The 16691-nt window shown below is 39.7% G+C and overlaps 1 protein-coding gene across 1 annotated transcript in view; it reads right to left on the reverse strand.

Moving 5' to 3' along the window:
* GALNT2 (polypeptide N-acetylgalactosaminyltransferase 2) overlaps positions 1-16691 on the reverse strand; it is a 172826-nt gene that overhangs the window by 23699 nt on the left and 132436 nt on the right. Inside the window, exons 8-11 of the mRNA XM_090043827.1 lie at positions 15982-16069; positions 11576-11663; positions 10260-10363; positions 1061-1187 (exon numbers count right to left, since the gene is read on the reverse strand). Coding sequence (XP_089899953.1) covers positions 1061-1187; positions 10260-10363; positions 11576-11663; positions 15982-16069 — 407 coding nt within the window. The remainder of the gene's footprint in view (positions 1-1060; positions 1188-10259; positions 10364-11575; positions 11664-15981; positions 16070-16691) is intronic.

Here is a 16691-nt window from a genome sequence, read left to right on the forward strand (position 1 = left end):
GCATAGTTCACTAATTAAAAAATGCCTGGTGCTGCCTCGGCAACACATGTAAAAATGACCTTACAAGTCAAAGCACTACATAGGCATCAAACCTCTTTATGAATGTGGATAGGAATCACTACCACCATTCTATAGAAAGAAGACAGAAAAAGCCAAGGTCACACAGTTAATCAGCAGCAGAGCTGTAATATCTGATCTACTGAAACATAAGGTCTCCCTTAAAAATATAAAAGTATTTTTTCCTAAACTGTAGCATTAGGAAGGAAATTTGATATAGCAGATGCACACAAAAAAAGTGAATGCCTTCCCGTACACTAGATTCCAATGGGTGTTATTCAGTGTGCCAGCATGTCTATATGTGCATTAATGTGCCATAGATACTGCACGTTACGTTTAGTACCTGTAATAACAGGTCCTAAATGCAATGCAATGTACACTAATCGGAGCTACTGTGGAGTAACACCAGAGCATGCTTTTTTGTGATGCTAATGCATTTAGTGTCTTGTATAGACATGTCCAGTCTGAACTTAAGAATCTGAACCTACGTGCTGACATAATTTCAAGTACTTGTTCAACACAAAAGCAAAGCAGGGAATATACAAATAGGCAAAAATATTTGTTTTGAGGGTTCTCAATGATCAACAAAATTTCAGGAAAATGCAACTTTTAAAAACAGTATTGGAAAAAGTCCAAAAATAGACTGTTGATAAAATCTTTCAAAAGATGAACAAAGTTTTCAATTTTTCCCCTGAAGCCACCAAAGCCTTTCTTCCCTTTTCCTCCTTTCCCAGATTTTCTCCTTGTTGATAAAAACGAAACAAATTCCCTCCTCTTAATAAAAACGTTTATTATGAAGCTTCCCTGGCCCAAACTGTATTTTCCTCAGTTGTGAAAGTTATTTATCTTGTAATTGTTTGGGTTTTTTAAACATTTGAAAAAAGATGCAGGTATTACTAGTGAAAGGGCCTGCAAGTATAATGAAGTTACTGCCATCTGCTGATCATCTGAAGAAATCCAAAGTCCCATATTTCAGCCAAGAATAGACATTTCAGAATGTTACCTTGCAAACACAGTACCGCTCCCACCAGGAAATGTGTAAGGATGCTGTTTGCGGAAGACATGACCCACTCTGCTGCATGGGATAATTTCAAGGCTCCCACCACACTGCCAAACTCTGAATGAAATCTCTGCAATAAAGATGTGTGCAATAAGTAGTCACACATGACAAAAAACCAGTGTGTACATTTTGAAGCTTACCAAATGTTTACCAGTCTCTCAACAATATATAACACAGTATTAAAATAAACAAAAAACAAAACACTTAGGCAAGTGCAAATGAACATTTGGAGGTACCTGTCCATATGAATAGCAAGATGCCTCTCTAGTTTGTTAATGAACTTCTTCAGATTCTGTTCCTGACCATGTCACTTCATTCTTCTCTAAATTCATGTATGAATGACTTGTGTATGCACTTGGAAGCACAGCCAAACAACTTGTAGGTATTTTTTAACTTGAGCCATCAACACTTGTAAGCCTCTCTGATAGTATAAAGCTGCTGTATATTTTTAATGGATGTTATTAAAAAAAAAAAAAAAGTATGCAAGAACATTACTGAGCTAGGTTACCACAAATACCACACTAATGGAACAATACAATAAATCAACTTAAAACCATAATTAAGACTTGACTCAACAGCACAAACAAGCAAATCACTTAAGTTAATACAAGAGATAAACTGAATTATAAAGGCTGGAACTAGAAGCAAATACTTTGCAGTAGTCTGAATTGAGGGAATTTAAAGGATAGGCCTTATTCACTCCAGGGTGCAAGGCTTCTATCCAATATGCTTCATTGACTAGCTGGTGAGGGACAAGGTCCTAGAGAAACCAACAGCTCACATATACTTGTGTCAGTTCTGGTCTCGGCCCCTTGCCCAAGGAAACTCACTCAGAGAAGTCCACAAGTTCATTTTAAAGAAGTCAATTAGGCAAGCTTGCAGCAGCTATGCTTTTATTAACTCCTCCTTAAATCTGTTGCAAATTATTGGGTGCTGTTCTTTAATAAACAGTCCCTTCACAATAACAAAGAAAAAAAAACGATTAAATTATACACGTATTCCTTTAAACCAGAAGAAACTATTCACTCAATGACAGGTTGCTGTTTAATTTGAGAAATGGTTAGTATTTCCCTTCCTTCTCCAAGAACATTCCCAGAGGCACTCACTAACGACAATATATGGAAATAAAAAATGAAGGTAGCCTTTCAGAAATGAAAAGGTTAAAAACTTAAAAAATAAAAAATCTAACCTACTTCTGCCTATTTTCTTGAGAACATTAACTCACATGATGATTGTTTGTTCCCTGGAATCAGATGGTCGAAGTCCTTAACACGTGTGGGATCTCTCTCTGGCTAGGTTACAAATGGTACAAGCTGGCTTTGCTGATTATATCAAGTCTTCACTACTTTTTCCTCTGGATGGCCTGACCACAGAAGGGAGCACAACATAGCTATGGATGTTGTAGATTATATAAGAAAGAATTGATTTTCTTTTGAATGGTTTTTCTTTTTATGGGGATCAGTTCCACTTGTTCTGTCCCAGGGACCACTGTTTTGGCTCTGGGGCTAATAAGGTGAATCCAAGCATTCTGAGTAGCTGAGGTATAATTCTCTCCAATTGGACAATCTTTAGGCTTTAAGCCATGGTGAAAAGTTCCATCCCCAAATGACCAGTAATTCTGCAAAATAAGCAAGGTTAAGTTGTAGTTGGATGATCTTCTGAAAAAATACAGGGTATCTAAGGGGACTTCACCAGGAAGGCTGTTATGTCTATCTTCTGGCACATGAACACACAATTAGCAGAAATTATCTTTTATAAAATATCTAATGATCTAAATTATTTTCTCAATTCTCTCATTGCCTTATATGACAATTAAGTGTTTAAACTACTTGTCCTGATGGCTTTTGACCCCAAAGCAGAAAGCTGTTGTATCAGAATGAATTCTACTGTTAATTAAAAGTTTTTTTCCAGACTCAGTTCAAATTTGGGCTCATATGCCTCACATTTGAAAAGTAGCAACACCTAATGGTTTTTACAACTTTTTTGCCTGCCAGTATTATTTATCTAGTGTAACTCATTAACATAAAGCTTTACAAAAGAGTTTACACAGCTCTTTGCCCAGAGATTAAAGGACTGATACAAAAAAAGAACAATTAAATTCTAGGGCAGGGTAGGAAAAGTTACTCAGCAATATAAAAAACTAAGTGAAGGTAGCCGAGGGTAAACTCAGTAGAAGATAAATACTTTTGTATAGTTCCTAGAGACATGTAGGCATGGAGCAAAAGGTATAGCAGAACTCAACATTAGATTCTCAGGGGCTTGGTTGTATGCTCTCCTGAAGGCAAAATTAGATGTCAGACTATATACTGCAAACAAAGAGAACTAGAATTATTTAAGGATTAAACTCAGTCTAACAGGACATTGCACGTGGGGGGGGAGGGGGGGACGGTGGAGGCCCCAGCAGAGAGGGAGGGAGTGGGCTAGGGTGAATGGGGGCTTGGTCTGTACCCCCGCCAGTGGTGAGGGAGGGAATGGGGTGGGGCAGAGGCAGGTGCTGCACAGCCGGGGCAGGATGGGAGGCACAATTCCTGCTGCTACAGGCTGCTGCTGTGGGCTGAGGGGCTGCACCAGGCTCTTAGCAGGGGGCTGGGCCAGGCTGTGCTTGTGATGAGTGGCAGTGCCACTGGGAAGGAAGCTATTGGGGGGGTGGGGGGAGGCTGCAGCCACCCCAAAATTCACCATAGCCTCCCCAACTCCCTTCTCAGTGCTGCCACTGCCTGTCTTGAGTGCAGCATGATGGCCCAACCCACTCCCCACCAGGAAGAGCCCAGTGCTTCCCCTGAACCCAGCCCATAGCAGCAGCCCATAGCAGCAGGAGCCATGCCCTCCATCCGGGCTCTGCAGCACCTGCCTCTGCTCCAGCCCCATCCCTCCCTCACCACCAGCTGGGGGCCAGATTGAAGCCTTACTTACCCCAGCCCTTAAGGCCAAGCTCTTCCTGGTGGGGGGTTGGGCCACACTGTGCTCAGGGCAGGCAGTGGTGGCGCTGGCCCCCTTCCAGTGCAAATCGCCACCTGCCTCAAGCACAGCTCGGCCCAGTGCCGCCACTGGGAAGAGCCCAGTGCTGCCCCAGCAGACTTACCTGCTGCCAATGCAGTTGAGGTCCTGGAACGTATCTCTATTTGTTAACTTGTAAGGTGGGTTCCTTTTATGCAAAGTCGAGTTATGCACAGTTTTTCAGGAACGCATCTACTGCATAAAGTGAGGGAAGCCTGTATTCTGTAGTTCTGAAAAAGTATTTCAGTTTAAAAAGTTTTGGAATACCCTTCACATGCAAATTAGGGATGTAAATGCCGATTAAATAAATATTCATTTAACCTGTTCCGATTATAACAGGTTAAACAATTAATTGGTTAGGCACAGGGATGGAGATGGGCATGGCAGCTCTGGGCTCCAGCCTGTAGCTCTGAAGTTGGGTGTTGGGGGTAAGGGGTAAAGAGGGAGGTGCTGAGCCCCAGATGCCTGCCCTGTTGTGAAAGAGGGACTGCAGCCACCTGCCTTGAGCAGCAGGGGGAGCCAAGGGCCAAAGCAGTCCCATCAGGCAGGTGGTACAGCCCAGGAAGCTGGTGGGCGGGGGGGAACAGTAGCCAATGAGGGGCTTCAGCCACCAATATGCAGCTTCCTAGGGCCAGCTGCAGCAGCGCAGTTAGGAAGAGGGAAGGGAGAGGCAAGCAGCAGCCAGCAAGGGTTTACCAACTGCTGGTACACTGTGAGGGAGAGCAGACAATTACTCTCCTTCCTCTCCCTTCTCTTCTCTCCCCCCCTGCCACCTTTCTGGTTCCTCCTAGGGCACGGCAGGGCTTTCTTTCCCCCTTTCCTTCCCTCCCAGACTGCGCCAGGTCCCAGGCTAAATGATAACCAGTAAACTAGAACCAGTTATCGCTGAGCTGATCAATTAAATGATGAATCGGCTTTACTGTTCACATCCCTAGTGCAAATCTTTATTTAATTATGAATAAGCCTGGGAAAAAAAAACCTAAACATTTGAAGTGCTTCAATTGCCTCTGAAGCACTTCACATAGCAAGCACAGATGTGCACACACAGAAAGAAATGCTTCAAAAATGATCCTCAAAAAAGAGGAAGAGAATCTGAGAAGTGTTTCCTGAAATGCCTACAAGCTCTATGGAGCACAACAGGGGTTGCTTGGTCCTTTGGGACCCTCCCCCAAGCGAGCGAGAGGCAAAGAAATAGGGGATGCTGCAGGAGTGAGCAGCCCTCTGACTGAAGAGCACTACTGATACATGCCATGTCAGTGATTCTAAAGTGTTTGGGGGTGGGGGGGGGGCTGAATGCTTGTAAAGCACTGAAATGCTATGAATTAAAAGTATACATTTTGAGCTCTTTCCAATATACATGGCCATATTCACCTTCATTACACATCACTAAGTTTATGGGAAATATTTCAGTCAACCTAATTCCATCTCCCATCAACTCTCACAATAGTACAGTATATTGTTACAGGTTTTGGGATACTTTAAATCCCAAAGAAGCTGGTCAGAGAAGGGTAGAGGACAAGAAGTAGCTAAAGGGAAGATAAAAGGGGAAGGTAGAGACACATGTGAACAGGAATGGGGTAGATTGGTTATCATTTAACCAACTTTACAGCTAAAACCTGAATGGGTTTAAGATGAATTTAAATCACAAGGGGTTGAAGAAGATTTTTTAAATCCCTATTTTTTGCTTTTGTCCACTTTACTGCTTCAATCTGAAAAACTATGAAGGAAAACCACTATGAAAACAAATCCTAACACCTAAGGGTAAACTGAAATGTGTGGCAGTATATTCAATTTTCCAATATATTTTTCAGTGCTATTGTGCAGACATCTTTCGTTATTCTTAGGAGTGACAGTCCTAAAGATCAAGAAAGGCTGAACACATCATTGATCTACAGCTATTTTAATATACTTTATACGACAAATAAACTGTTATCAATGATTTAACAGTGAAAGTAAAATATATCACCTCTCAGTGGTAAAGATGGTCTTTCAGACTCTTTCAAATAAATATGAAACATGGAAACATGATTTATAAATGAGGTATAAGTACACATATACAGACAAATTAATGTCCCCCCCAACTGCATATCCTAGAAATTTTAAAAGATCAGCAAAAAACATAATGGAGCTTCTCTAAAAGTACCATATTTTCTTGCATATCATGTGCCCACAGGAGAAAATCAGCTTTCCTACTTAAGATGCACCACAATTTTGAGGAGGCTGATTTTTGGGGAAAAGGTGCACATAGTACATGTAAATCATATACAGTATTTTATATATAGTATATATCATATATAATATTTTACTTGAATATAACACCAGTCTAAACATATTATTATAGCAGCAGGAGTTTATACAGCAACAGATGTCAAGCTGTCAAATGTAGATATCAGGTATCTGGTGTGTACTTGGACTATTATTTTGAATATAAAATTCAGGCCTTTCAATCATTCCTACCAATTCCCCTCCCCCCCCCCCCAACTAGTACTGTGACAACTTCAAACAGTTACCTTCTCACTAAGCTTAGCACATCTGTCCTATAACAAGTCAAAAACTGGAACAGAAAGAAAAGACACTCATCAAGGGGACCTCAAAACTACCTCTAGCTCCCTCCATGTGGGAAAAACAGAAGACAGTGCTACAGAAACACAGACGTCTTGCTTGTTCATCTCAAAAATTCCTCGCCTTGAGAGAGGGTGCAGCTTCGTTCAAAGCTGACAGAACCCAAGGATCTTTTGCCTTATCTAGATTCCCCAAGTACTTCCTGAAGCAAGCCCACACATGACTTGTAGAGTGGGGTGAATCCCTAACTCCCAGCTGTTTGGTCCCTAGCTTTCCCTGCTTATCTATGGCCCTCCCTCAAGGAACTACCTTCTATTCAGCTCCCAAAGGAGGGACTTTACCTCTTCAGATGGGTTAGGCCTCCTCCTCTACAAGTATAGGTAAAAGTGCAATGGGATTTAATATGTGATTCACACAATTGTGCCTCTTGCCATGCCACATGTGCATGGCAGGAGGCGCAACAGTGGGATTGTTGCCTTATTCCCCTTGCACTGGTGAGAAGCAAGCTCCTGTGGCACTTGCAAGAAGCAAACTCCCACAGCTGAGAGCTCTAGACACTCCAGTTGAGGGGCTTCCAGTCACTGTGGTGATCTGCCCAGCCCAGGGGCACATGAAATACTGGAGGCGGGAGGATCACCACTCAGGCAATCTGTCCACCCCGTGAGGTGTACAAAACCCCTAGGGGCAGGTGAAGTCACAGTAGCAATCCTCCCCCCCACCAGGGGTTTCCACACACCTCCAGGGCAGGGAGATCACAAGGAAGCATGCTGTAGGGACCCAGCATCCATAGCTATGGGACTCTGGGTCCCTGCATCTGTAAAGTACTGTTGTGATCCACAGTCTGCAGCTGCTGGGGCTGAAGGCCCTGAGCAGTTTTGGGACCTGCAGCTTCAGCTGGACAAGGTGCACACCTACAGCTGGGAGCCCATAGTCAACAGGACTGCCAGCCACAGGGAAGACCCCGCCTGCTACACGTGCAAATTAAAGCTCAATAGCAACCAACTACAAAGTTAGTACACGTTTTGAAGGTTTAACTTTATAACTGGTTGGAGTTCTTTATTGTGAAATAAATATTTTGCACATTTAGCTGGACTCAAGGTAATGGCACAATTAACCAGTTAATTGTGTGATACCTGGAATGGGGGCCTATGAAGTACAGCCTGAAGTCTCATACAGTAAAGCAGAAAGCTCCTCTGCAATAAAGGCAAAGCTAAAGAGCAGGACAACCTTGCCCCATCCAAAGGATTAAACAGTTCCTCTGTGCCCAACCCAGCCCACAGACCTGACCACCCCAAAGTAAGGTCTATTGCATTCCTCCTGCTCTCCTCCAGACCTACTGCTTTTTCAGCTGCTCTCTTTTTTTTGGTCTGATACTCCTCTTTCACTGCTTCCCTTGAAATCCCATGAGGGTGTCACCTCCAAAGGAAAGCTTTCCAAGCCAACCTGAGCAGTCAGCAAAGCTAATCAATACTTGTTGTATGCATCTTCTGTTAGATAGGCAAGGCAACTCTGGCTTCAGTCTCTTAACTCCTTCCTTCACCCTGGAAAATTTCATCAAGGAAACCAAGGAATGCAACAGAATTACACCATGCATGTATTTAAACCAGAAATATTATAACTAAAACACTGTGGGCACATCTACATGTTCATTAATGCACCTTAGATACTGCGCATTTAGGTTAGTATTTTCTTAATAAAGTACTACCTAAATGCGCAGTAGAGTTACTGTAGTGCGCCAGTGCACAGTTGTTTTGTGATGCTTACTACACATTAGCTTAATAACACTGCGCAGTAGGTTATTAGCACTATTTTAACCACTACATTACTGTGCAGTGTTAATAAGCTAATGAGCAGTAAGTATCTCATGTAGATGTGCCCAGTTTGTCACAGAAGTAATTAAGCATCTGCTTAACTTTAATAATGTGAAGTCAAAGTGGCTTCTCAAACACATTCTTAAGCCTTTACTTAAAGTGCAGTAGTGTCTTAGCGCCCCAAGGCTATCTTGGTAGGCGAGGGGAAAAGAATTAGAAAGGACTACAACAGTTTTCTAAGGGGGATCCTGAAACCTGTCTGTAGCACTGAAGACTGAAGAAGAACCACTTTCCATCATCATATAACAAAGAAAGGGGGTACTAGAATATACTCACAAGGTCTGTGTTAAAAACACTATATGCACTTATTTAACAACTGTTATCAGATATAGTAAAAATCAACTGAAATACTGCAGAGATAGTTCTGCAATAAGTTTCTCAGGAATTTTTTAAAAAGTGAAAGTAGTTGCAATTTTCAAATAAGCATGTTTTAGTTATGCACAATCAACACTGATAGGAACAAAGAACCAAACTAGTTTTAAGATGGAGCTTATTCAAATTATAAAAAGGACTGTATTACATGGTTGACTGAGACAGCAAGGGATTAGACTCACTGACACATTCTTATATCTTAATATGACAGCGCTCAATGAAGAGTGTTTGTTTTCCCCTGAACTATATACATGGCCATTAAACATTCAAATACTTCAGCTTTTAACACCAGCATTTAAAAAAAAAACACGTAATCAATGTCTGGATCTATGTCAGCACATCCAAACCATGATGAAGAGATAGATAGAAATTAGAGTTTGAAAGAAAATACACTGCGTGTCCAATGTATATGTTAGAACTGTTTATTCATTGATTGTAAGCCAGACTTATTTCAAAACATTATTTAAGACACTTATCTCTACTAAAGGACTGTTAACAGAAAACACACTTTCCCCCCACAAAGTCACTAGTCTTTTTCGATATGACAATCTTAACAGGAAAAAAACAACTGTCAATACCTTACACTATTGCAACCTAAATAACCAAAACCAGTTACTGAAACAAATTGAAAACTGTATAAGGACAAGAATGAGAATAGGGCCAAAGGCCATCTCCTACATCTCAGACATCCAATCAGCTGAAAATAGGGAATTATAAACATACATTTCAGCCATAATTATCTTGTGATGCTAGACCTGATCTATAAAGTTATAATACACCTTAAGCATAGGTGACAAGAAAGGATGACATGAAAAAATAAATTAGATCAGTCCACAACAAGTTACATTAATTGATTTCTTAAAGGGTGCATAAGAGAATTAAATTCATGAACTTCTGTGTTCTGCGTTACATGATTAAATTTCAACAACATCTTAAGAAACTCAAACAAGTAGTACTTAAACACTATTGCATTGTAATTCACTTAGGTAATGGGGTAAGGGGTTATTTTCACGCTACACAGGAAGTTATTTTTAACCTCCTACTGCAATTTCTTACCTTCATTGTACTAGCCAGCCTTTTCACAAAAGTCATTCAAATGTATAGCTAACAAACGCTTCCCCTTCAATCCTTCATATTCAACTCAGCAGTCCTAGTCTATTCTAATTCTTTCTCTAAACTGAAACTGTTCTTTGAATTTTTCCCAATAATCCACTTTAAGTCTTAGCTGTCATTTACATCCTTTCTGTATAGGCAGATGAAGGCCATGAACTCATAAAAATTAGGATAAAGAAATCACTTGCTTTTCTTCAAAAAGAGCCAAGGTTAAATGATGCACATACCTAGATTTTCTCCACCCCAAACATCCATCATCATGTCATACTTTCCTAGCTCTTCGAAATAGGATTTGTCCATCACAAATAACCCACCAGCTATCATTGGTGTTCTAAAAGAGAGAGAAAAAGACAGAGAGGAGAGAGAGAGGGGGAGAGAGAGGGGAAAGTCAGGAAATAAATGCATAATGACCGGCCAGTATATGGCTTTTTGGGGTGTTTTGTTTTGTTTGTTAAAGATTCAAGACTCATTGATTACATGAAGAATTTTGGAATATTTTCTCCCTTAAGCCATTTCACTTGGCTATATGCCTGTGTAACTGCACTTGCATATAGCCACAAGGGTTATTCTATGAATCATGCTCCAGCATGACTTCCATAGATGATGTTTATTTCCATTTCTAGATTCTCATTCAAAGTCTTTTCTATAAAGGCTGATGATGGTGGTCATGTATACTAGAAATCAAACTGAATTTTAAAACCCCTCCCACATTCTTAGTATCACAGATAATATTTAATTCCCCAAGAGTGAGAGGGTTATTTTATAAACCTGAGCAGCAGCTGGGTGCCCTTCCTATAGTGACAATAATTTTTTGCCTTCTTAAGTATTTCTGCCTGAAAAAGTCAGTGTCCTGCAAGTAATAAATAAAGTAAGTCTGATATTCTTGAGGTGGAGTAAATATCCCCTCTTTACAGCTATGGAAAATGAAGTAGTCTATTTAGCCATATTATGCCTGGGTCTATTTACATATGTGGAGTCAATATATTTTGGTGTGCTTGCTTCATGTACATCTTGGATAGTTAATCTATGAAATTTAACAGAGGCAAGCTGATTAGGACACAGATTTGCATGAACTCTAGAGAAGGAAAAATAAAAAATGGCTCTTTAAATCAAGTCTCAAAATGCTGCCTTCAGTAATTACATGCAACAGTGGTAGCTAGATACTAACCAAGGAACATACTAATTTGGGTGCCGAATCAGTAGCATCAGTTTCTGCCTTCTATTCCACTCAGTGCAACACTGGATTGTACATCACTAAAAACCATGAGTTCAGGTAGAAGAAGAGTAGGAACAATGTAAAAGTTGACTGGTTCAGGCTACCCAATTGCTATGTTTTGGAATACCACTCCAGTGGTGTATGCTTTTGTTGCACATTTAAAATCTTTTATAAGAGAAGATACTCTAGCACCAACCAGTTTACAACAGGACAGTGTGCCAAGTATAACATTTGGGAGACATTAGCTCAGTCAGTTCCACTTAAAGTATTTAATAACATCGGTGTGTATGTGTGCACGTGTTGGGAGAGGGGGTGACAGAAACATACTTTATGGGAGCAACAGGGTTTCCTTGCCGTGCTCTTCTTTGCTCTGGCGTCATGTAATCCCATTTGAACACCAAGTTCCAATCGAAGCCTTCGAGAAAAAAAAAAAAAAAATCAGAATAGAAAACAGTTGGATGTTAAAATATTTCATTCATTGTTCAGCTTTTAATATCATACTTTTCTGACTAATATTACCAGGAACTGAAATTTAAATGTGGAAAGAGAAAAATGGAAAGGTCTGACAGAATTTAAGTCAAAATCTCAGGGAAACATGTGGGAAGCAAACAAAAGAAGGGCAAAGGAATTAACGAGTAAGAAACCAGGAGTTAAAGATGAAAGACAACACAGACATGGGCTACAATGGAAATCAGGTTTTATTTTAAAATCTCTCTCTACTTAATTTTAGAACAGCAACACCAAGAAGCAACAGGCCTTGACCTATAGACCTAGCCATGTATGCATCTGCTCAAATGGGACATTAAAATGAAGAGCTTTCAGTCATTAAATTTACTCCAATAAATATTAATACAATTAGAAATGGATTCTGGCTTTCGTGAGATCATGTATATATTGCACCCATTTTCCACAACAGCAAATGCTCTTATTTGCTCATTTATATATTACATGAGGATCTTGCTGAATGTCACAATAGGTTAATTACAATTTCGTCCATTTACCTACATAGGAAACCTACCTTTCTCCTTTCACATTTTTAAACCTAACAATGACTAGCATCAGCTGCTTAACAGAAACCCAACAAATGAGATAACTTATCAACAGAAAAAAAATTCTTTGTCCACAGGAATTAGGGGGCGATTTATCCCTTCTAGCATGAAAAAGTTCAAATATCTACAACCTACGGAACTTGCTCCTGATTCAAGCTAATGTGCCAGCTGAAGACATTTCGGACTAAATGAGGTCATTAACAGATTTTGTTACAAAATGTCAGCAGCATCCCTTCTGAACACAAGGACATAGCAGCACACATTAGGGGAAGTGGAATATTTAGAAAAAAAGATAAGATTAGATCCAGAAACATTAGCACCAGTAACAAACTACTGCACTAATGACCCATCATAACTATCAGACATGGGGATGGCAGAATGGATAAAGTGAAGACAGCTGAATCCACCCATAACTTATCCCACAAGATATTTATATTAATTTCTCACAAAGTAAATGCGAGTCTTGAACACTCATTACAAAAGTGTGCCAACTGGGCAAGCACTTTTTAAACAAGTATTAAAGTTACTATAACATTGAATACTACAAGAAATAAAACACTGCACATTAAAATATTAAAGGTCTAAAATACAAAGTACTTTAAGATAAAATGTGATTCAAATTTTACAATAGATAATGGTATAAAGCCTTCTTCATGACAAGTAAAATGAACTCTAATACTCTGCATTTCATTAAAAAGTCTTATTCAGTACTCCACAAAACGATCTGAACTGGAACATACTTGAGACAAGCTACTGTTCCAGTGCAGAAGCAATAGGAGTTGAATACATTACAGTGAACACAAGGGGTCTCTTTTGGAACGCAGGAGAGCATTGCAAAACATAAGAATAGCTACAAAATTGTTTTTTCCCTCTCCATTCTCACTGACTGGGGAAAAAAGAATCTGAGCTCAATGAAATGCGATTGTTAACTCAATGCAAGGGAGTTTTTTAAAAAGTAGCAAACGTTTATTTGTATTACCCAAATGCATATCTGATAAGAAAGAAGAATTTACTCTTACTTCATCTGAAATGTAATTTATGCCAGCCTATTGTGGTGTCTGCATTAAGAGATTAGGTCCAATTTAACATTCAAGTAATTAGAATACATCAGATAATATTATCAAATAACAACGAATAGCAGAAGGAAGGTTTTTGTCTTGTAACACTAACAGGTAAAATACATGCATTTGGGAAATAGCTAGGTTTAAAAAAACCCTTTTTTCCAATCCCACTTTAAAAAAAGACATATAAAATAAATTTACTGTTAGAACAGGATTCTTGTTCAAGGTAATTAAGTCTTCTCTCCAGGTATCACACACAAAAGTACTGTAAGTTTTCCCATGTTGTGTCAACACCCAATGCGTCAGCTGAAGTGAGAATACTACAGATGAAAGGGTAGTTCAATTTCCATTCCTTGTCTCTGGCTTTTACTAGTATGGCCAAAAAGGACAAATGTAGTAGTTATGATATGGTAATCTGATCACTGAAAACTGGAGGAGACCACCACAGACCTTTAACAACCTAAAAATTTGAATGTGCAAAATTCCTATTATTTAAATTCAAAAGTTGGCATATTCTGTCTCCCAAGGCCATGAGTAAAGGGGGCTGGACACCATTTAATAAGAAGCATTTCAACAGTGCAAGGAGAAGTGAGGGAAGATATCTGGGAAGGACAGAGCTACAGAAGCACCATGAGAAGCAGCAAGCCTGTACATTCTTTATTCATAGCCCTCAATTCCCCAAGACCAAGAATTTAATAGCATGAAAGATATGTTTGCCACTTCTATTTAAGAACATTCCTCCCTCTTCAACACAGAAATAGTGCCAAGAAGTCATGCACAGATTCCCAGGACCCAGGTCATATAACAAATACCTTGGGGAATAAACTTTTGCATTTATTGGAAGCTGGTGCACGTGTAAGAATGATGAGGTGCTGATTTATATAAGTCTAGATTTCAGTCACAGCAACTTATTTACCTTCTTTATAACATATTCAACAAATAACCGACTTGGACATGAAAGGTTCCATATCTCCTTAGTAGCTTAAAGGGGTGCAGTCACTCAAAACTCAAGTCACTGGCTAGAACTTGGCACTTAGTGTCTTAAACGAACATCTACTCTAGTTTAACAGAGGCATCAGGGGCAGATACAGGGGTGAGTAGTGACCTTTTGGCTGTGCCATGCATGCATAGTGAGCTCTGAGCTCAAAGGCTGGTCAGCGCAAGCTCCTGCCCAGGCTCCACATGTGCAGTCAGCTTTATGAGCGCACCAGCTGATCAGAATATGGTCTGGCCAGGCCCACCACTTTTGCACTACTCCAGAGCCCAGGGAGTGAGCAGTGCCACTGTTCACCTCCCTCATCTTCTTTCTGTACCCCCATACCCTCCCATTCAATTCAGCAACAGGTGAAAGGAGGGAGAGAAGCAGTGGTGGCAGCACTTACAACCTGGGCTCTGAAACCATGTGAAAATGGTAGCTCCTACAAGATCTCACTCTGATGAGCTCAGAGTAATGGGTTTTTAATGGTTTAACTGTCAAAGTGTGCTTTGATGTGCAAGTGAACCACAAGGGCTGCTTGGTGGAGTGACACAGATAAAGTTATATGCATATTTTTTTTCTTTTTCAAAAATAAAGAGCTCACTATGTATGCAGAGATCAGGCAGGAGCTTGTGCTGACCAGACAGTGGATGTAGAATTCATTATGCATGCACAGAACAGCCAAAGACGGGTACAGCCACACCCCCACTGCCCTGCTCCTGGATCCACTGAGATTCTCCATTCGAGGAACACCAATATACTGGCACATCTGACTGAAGTAGGTCCCCAAACATTAAGGGCAGACTAGGTTTGAAATTGAACTACCCCTCACTCCTAATGAAAGCAATTTCATGCCCTGGTTGAAACACAATAGAGATTGAAATTGTATTATTGTTTATGTCAACATCCCTAATAAAACATTTTTTGTTCAATGTTAAGCCCTTTGCTCTGAATTAAGTGTTGCATAAAGGTTTTTATTATCAGTCATGAACTGTTCACACTTATTAAGCAGAACATATGCCATTAATTTGTCACAAAAGAAAATCTTTCATTTCCATTCCTATCACAGTCTGAAGAAATTTGGAAAGGGATAATGGCACTGTAGAACCTAGAGTGAGTGTGCAAGTGTACGCGCGTATATGAGAAAGCATGCATTTATATACATTTTTTATATATGATTAATGACTAGCTGTAAGAAACTTGACACTTAACCTTATGTATACAAAGTCAACCAGTTTGAATATTTGAAAGTTTTTAAGCAAAACAAGCTGCATAAGTGTGTGGGCATTCTTGGCATCTTTTCAAGCCATGTACTAATGAATGTCTTATTGGATAGCAGAAGCAAAGACTTGTTGGCCCTATATTGCTCCTGAAATGTATATATAGCCACTATAAAGAAACATCAACAGGAGTTTTGATTGTGAATTAGAGGCCAGCAGAAACCTTAAAAGTTTTTTACCTACAAAAGATGAATTTCAAGTTCATGTCTAGAAAGGCACTGACTGTAAGAACCTCAACTTCATGCACGAGAGGGAGCAAAGGGTGCATTAAGTCTGTCAATTCTGTGATGATAATGATGTGCGTTTCGAGTCCTTGTGCATTATTTTAATTTTTTTGGTTGACTCGTATTCCAGTACAGGTACATACCGCCTTTTAAATCAGCTGACGCCCCCACGTACTGGAAGTTGTCCATATTAATTACATCAATTATAGGAGACACAACTCTGGTCTTGTCCTAAAATAAATATTAAAAAGTAATATTGAAATAATGAAGTCAATATTGAGATTCACACAGGATGATATTTTTGAACAGTTCAGTGGGATTCCATTGTCACTTCCCCCTCTATTTTTGACTCTCACTGAATATCCATTTAGGGAGAATTTCTCACCAGCACTTCCAGAAACAGCTGCCTCAACTGATGGCTTTGAATTCTCTCTTCATTCTAGACTACTTTTATACAAGAATAATCCTCTCCCCTTGGACTTGAAACAAAACACATAATCAACTTCAAACCCAGAGTTCAGAAGGCAAGCAGAAAACAGTGATTCTCAGTCTTAGACCTGGCACAGAAAACTAGTCTCAAAAACCACTTCAGAATTCAGATGTTAAGTCTCCTGCTGTCTAAGGAGCTGCAGTATCTATCAGGACTTCACCAATCCACCATCTTAACCCAATATTATATATATTATATTTTCTTTGACCTTTCAACACCAGCAGATCCTTCCTTTAATGATAATGTATTCTGCACTAGCATAAAGACACTTAACATTGGGATACTCCAGTCAACAAATACAGAAATAGATATATTTAAAAAAATTCAAAATATTAAAGTTGTCAGAAAATCTATTCTAGCAAC

This window comes from Crocodylus siamensis, chromosome 1 (genome assembly GCF_052110815.1).
Source record: "Crocodylus siamensis isolate JL-2025a chromosome 1, ASM5211081v1, whole genome shotgun sequence".
Lineage (NCBI taxonomy): Eukaryota > Metazoa > Chordata > Crocodylia > Crocodylidae > Crocodylus > Crocodylus siamensis.